Source organism: Echinops telfairi, unplaced genomic scaffold (genome assembly GCF_000313985.2).
Source record: "Echinops telfairi isolate 266 unplaced genomic scaffold, ASM31398v2 ScPeMD7_4;HRSCAF=17, whole genome shotgun sequence".
NCBI lineage: Eukaryota > Metazoa > Chordata > Mammalia > Afrosoricida > Tenrecidae > Echinops > Echinops telfairi.
This window is the reverse complement of record NW_022103900.1, coordinates 4674959-4680040: the sequence shown is the minus strand read 5'-3', so window position 1 is coordinate 4680040 and position 5082 is coordinate 4674959. Positions and strand designations below refer to the sequence as shown.

Here is a 5082-nt window from a genome sequence, read left to right as displayed (position 1 = left end):
TTTTTCCCCTCCCTCCCCGCTCCCCCCTCCCTCATGAGCCCTTGATAGTTTATAAATGGGTATTTTGTCATATCTTGCCCTGTCCGACGTCTCCCTCATCTTTACTTATTAAGCTAAACTACACTTTGCCAAAATTTCAGAGTATTTTTGCTTAAGGTTTAAAGAAGATTGCTTCTACGGTAGTTTGGGGGATTTTTCTAGCCTCGGTGGCTCCAAAAAATTCGTGGGTTTTAGTGTGTAGAGTGGGTCAGAGCAGCTGTCAGTGCTGTCTGTGTACAGACATCCAGTTTATTTTAGTTATTTCCACATGGAATGGAAATAATAGACAAGTCACATTTTAATTTCATCTTCATTTGTATTATGAATATGCCATTAGTATATATAGGAGAAAATGCTTATTGCATCTCGTAACTTATAACATGTATTTTTAAAGAATAGTTTTTAGTAATGTAATGATAATTAGAAAACTATCATTCTAGGGTTGGAGTCAATATTACACACTGCTCTGAAATATATTTTAATTATCTTACAGTATTATTTTGGTGACTTTAATTTGCCTCGGGACAAATTTTTAAAGGAACAGATCAAACTAGATGAAGGCTGGGTACCACTGGAGATAATGATAAAATTCAACAGGTTAAACCGTCTGACAACAGACTTTAATGTAATAGTAGAAGCATTGAGCAAATCAAAGGTAGAGCTCATGGAAATAAGTGAAGATAAGACTAAAATCAGAAGATCTCCAAGCAAACCTCTCCCCGAAGTGACGGATGAGTATAAAAATGATGTAAAAAACAGATCTGTATATATTGTAAGTGGGCCTTTATATAATTGTTTCTGCCGTTCAGACTAGTTAAGAATAGGGGGTTCAGAAATAGCTTCACTACTGTTCACTGTCATTGGACTGTAGTACTTAAACACTCAGCCTTATCTTCTTAAAGGGGGATAATATATTTTTACCTTACTGAACTATTGTGTGAGAATTAAATGAAAAAGATCATAGAACATTGGACAAAGTCTTTGTTATAAGTAAGTACTCAATACAGTCTAGTAGCATTGTGAGTACACATTGGGATTGGGCTGCTAACCCAAAGATGCTAAGTTCGAAATCACCAGCTGCTCCACTAGAGAAAGAAAAAGTTTCTGCTCCCGTAAAGAGCTAACAGCCTTAGAAAGCCACAGGGGCAGTTCTACTCTGTCCTGCAGGGTTGCTATCAGTTAGAATTAGCTCTATGGCAGCGAGTTGGCTTTCTTTTTCTTTTTTTATCAGCTGCTGAAGGAGTTCTAGGGTGGTGTAGGCAATTAAAGGTTTGGTTGCTAACTGAAAGCTTGGAAATTCCAATTCACCCATAGATGCTTTGGAAGAAAAGTCTGGCGATCTATTTTTGAAAAAGCAGCCACTAAAATTCTTGTGGCACATAGTTCCACTCTGACACCAACAACTAATAATTTGTGACATTTTAAAACATTAATTTTTAATTAGACTTTTTTTATTAGGGAACATTTCAAACATATAGGATTATATTTTCGACCAATTTCAGCAGTTATTAACACACGCATTTGTTTTACCTCTCTAGTTGGCTTGTTTTTATATTGTGTATTGGGTGAAGGTTTACAGAGCAGTTCGGTTCCCATTCAATAGTTCATACACATTTTGTTTCATGTCATTAATTGGGATCCTGTGTTCCCATTTTGCATTACTCCTTCCTAACCTTTTTTCCGTCAGACTTTGATCTTGGCAAAGACTGCTCTTTTGATGTCAAGTAGTTGATTTTTCCAAGGAGTTCATGACTTTTTAATGTTACTCTATAGATTTCTCTATTTGTCTGAAAATAGAAAAATTGTCATGAGGGCAACTGGATGATTTTGGAGTAAAACTGATAAATGAGTCACAGTCCCTTATAGTACAGAAAGAGATGGATAGAGGTGTGTGTTAGCTTCTGAGTTAGTCCATATAGACTAGAGAAACAAGTCCACAGAATCTTATGTGTATATAAGGGAGTTTTCTATGAGTAACTTTTTTTGGTCATTAACCATTCGTTCAAAGAAAGCATCCTAATGTAGTCCAAGCCCATAAGTCCAATATTTACCCATCTGTCCAATACCAGTCTATGAAGTCCTCTTCAGACTCATGAGACACATGTAATGAGGCTGAATGCAAGACCATCACAGGCCAGTGGGTAGAAAGTCTTTGGATCTAGTGGTGTTGTAAGCATCTTGGCACTGGCAGGGGTCTCTGCATGGCTTTTCCAGTTCCCAGGGCATGGAGTCTTTAAGCGAGTGACACCTGTCTTGTCAGTAGAGTGTCTCTCGGGGAGTGAGCAGAGACAGAAAAATATCTCCCATCTCTAAGGAGGAAAATGTAGGAGTTTCCAGAATTCTCAGGCAAAGTCCATGCCCACACAGAGGCCTCATTGGTTATATCTTGATTGACAGGCCAGGCTCTACCCCTTCACTCATAATCCTAATTGACACCAGATTGTGTAACTACCACTGCTTCATTTCAAGACACACATGAATCAGAATTTCTGGCAAAGTTCTTAACCTCAGAAAGCATTATTTGTGCATTTCTTTGCACTCTTCACAGAAAGGCTTCCCAACTGATGCAACCCTCGATGACATCAAAGAATGGTTGGAAGGCAAAGGTGAAATACTAAATATTCAGATGAGAAGAACATTGCACAGAGCATTTAAGGTATACTCCTCTTTTGTTGCAGACTTTCTAATTGTGGAATACGGGACAGGTTTAAAACAGTTTTATTTTTTTTTTAGGGGTCAATATTTATTGTGTTTGAGAGAATTGAATGTGCTAAGAAGTTCGTTGAGACCCCTGGCCAGAAGTATAAAGACACAGACCTTCTAATACTTTTCAAGTAAGAAAATCTTTGCTGATGTTTCTTCTTAGCACATAGTTAACAGGAAATTGGTACACTAAGTTGAGGAGGATGGAATAACCTATTTGGGCAGTGAAGGGTTTGGTGTGTTTGGCTGCTAACCAGAAGGTTGCTTCAGCCCATCAGTTGCTACTAGAGAGAAAAGACAGTAAGTAGACCCCTTTAAAGATTACTGCCCAGGAAACTGTTCTACTCTGTTCTGTTGGGTCTCAATGAATTGAAATCTCAGGCCTATAATAACCATGTAAGGGCAGTGGTTTTAATATCCTTCGGTATCTTGTAAAGAGTTCCTGGGTGGTGCAACCAGGTAAAATGCTTGAATAGTAATCCAAAGGTTGGTATCCAGAGTCTCTCCCAAAGAGGGGCTTGGCAGTTTGCTTCTAAGAGAGCACGGCTTTGAAAACTTCCGTTTTACTTGCCCTACATGGGGGCTGCCAGAGGGTGGGACTTGGTGCAGTTTGCTTTCTGTTTGTAGTTTGGTAGGTTGTCCTGTCATCCTTTGAGAAATGCTTAAAACTTAATGGGACCTGGATTAGTCTTTTGAGAATATAAAGAAATGTTGATAAGTGTAAGGGTAAGTGAAAAATGATTGCTGCTAGGTTCCATTTCATACATGAGTCCACTCAGTAATGTGCATGCTTTAATCTACCTCCCTGCCAAAACAAAAACCTTTTTGTGTGACAGGAAAAAATGAGCTTGAGGTCAGCACTGATAACAAAATTTGAACAAAACTTAAGCAGACACCTTGCCAAATCATTGAAGCTTTGCAATAAATTTAAGGGGATGCTGCCCTTCATAAAACACGTTTTTGAATGAATCAAGTGTTTGGAGACCTCAAAGGTGAGCCAAGAGAGGGAAAACTGAACATTAATGAATGAAGAAACTGTGGCTGAAGTAAAAACTGGTGGAAGACAGGAATTCTCATTGACGGAAATCCCACTGAAGTTGGGATCTAACATGGTTTTGTGTTTTGAAATTGTAAGTGAATGTCTTGGTCCTAGTGAGTTTTTGACACTGGGGAGCTCAAAGCCGCTCTTGACATTAGTTTAAGCAAGACTGAAGCTACTGAGGATTTTAAGGGAGGAATCAACCAGGGATGAGTTTTGGGTTTACTAACAGGATCCAGAGAATAGGTTCAGCCTAAACAGGTACCTTCAAAGGAATCTGCTGGGCCACTGTATTTACAAGCCAGCCAGGTCAACTCAAAAGGCTGTGATGCCTGTTATATCAAAAAGGTCATTTTGATAGGTTTTTCTCAAAGAAGACCATCATGGGGGTAACATGAGGGTAAGTTCAATTCCAGACCTGGATGGTGAGTATGGGCCACGTTCTCAGTGGCCCCACTGGTCTACCTGACTAGTAAGCCTGGTGTCTTCTAGGATCTGGAGTTCTAACCAACATTTTATTTTCCTTCCACTATGTTCGAGGCCTGTGAATAGTAGTAGCTGGGCACCGTCTAGTTCTGGTCTCGGTTATGCAGGCTGTTTGCGTGATCCATGGGACTAATTGTTTCCACGTGTCTTCAATCTTCATCTCCCCCCCCCTTTCTCCCTGGGGGAGAAACCAATATACCTTAAATGTCTGCTCATGAACTTGTAAGAACCCACCTGCTGTTAACCACAACAGGATGTAGAACATTGTGACGTTTGTTTGGGTTTTTTTAATTTGACGTTTGCATTGGTGAGAAACTAGACGAGGCCCCAAGGAATTTTTTTGCCATCACATCAATGCTCCTGCTTACTCTTGGGTCCTAAGAGGATTTCATTGGGAAACCTTAACTCATCCACACTATCACTCTGATCTTGACCCTTTGCACTTCTTTATGTTCCCAAAACACAAACATTTAAAAGGTGGATGATAGGAGTTCCCGGAGGATTCCAAAATTACCGTTTTGATGTGTAAGTCAAAGGGGGAGCGCTACATGAAGACACTTCATTTTCACGTAAATATTTTTAAGAGTGTCTGTGAACTTGTAGCAATACCTTTTTACTTACCTTGTACCTTTTCACTGTTAGCAATGTAAAAAATGTGACTTGATGTTGTAGTACTTATATCTAAAACTAATAGGCTAGATTGTAAATTTGAGATCCTGCGTGTGATTAGGGAATATGAGGTTATTTCTCTACATGTCCTCCATCATCTGGATCTATTTTTTGTATTCCAGTGGGCGTTTGAGATAAATCCTGCA

At 39.3% G+C, this 5082-nt stretch overlaps 1 protein-coding gene across 1 annotated transcript in view; it reads left to right on the top strand.

Annotated features, from left to right (window-relative positions):
• SSB (small RNA binding exonuclease protection factor La) overlaps positions 1-5082 on the top strand; it is a 12662-nt gene that overhangs the window by 1665 nt on the left and 5915 nt on the right. Inside the window, exons 2-4 of the mRNA XM_004703756.2 lie at positions 533-811; positions 2588-2695; positions 2773-2873. Of these exons, the coding sequence (XP_004703813.1) occupies positions 533-811; positions 2588-2695; positions 2773-2873 (488 nt within the window). The remainder of the gene's footprint in view (positions 1-532; positions 812-2587; positions 2696-2772; positions 2874-5082) is intronic.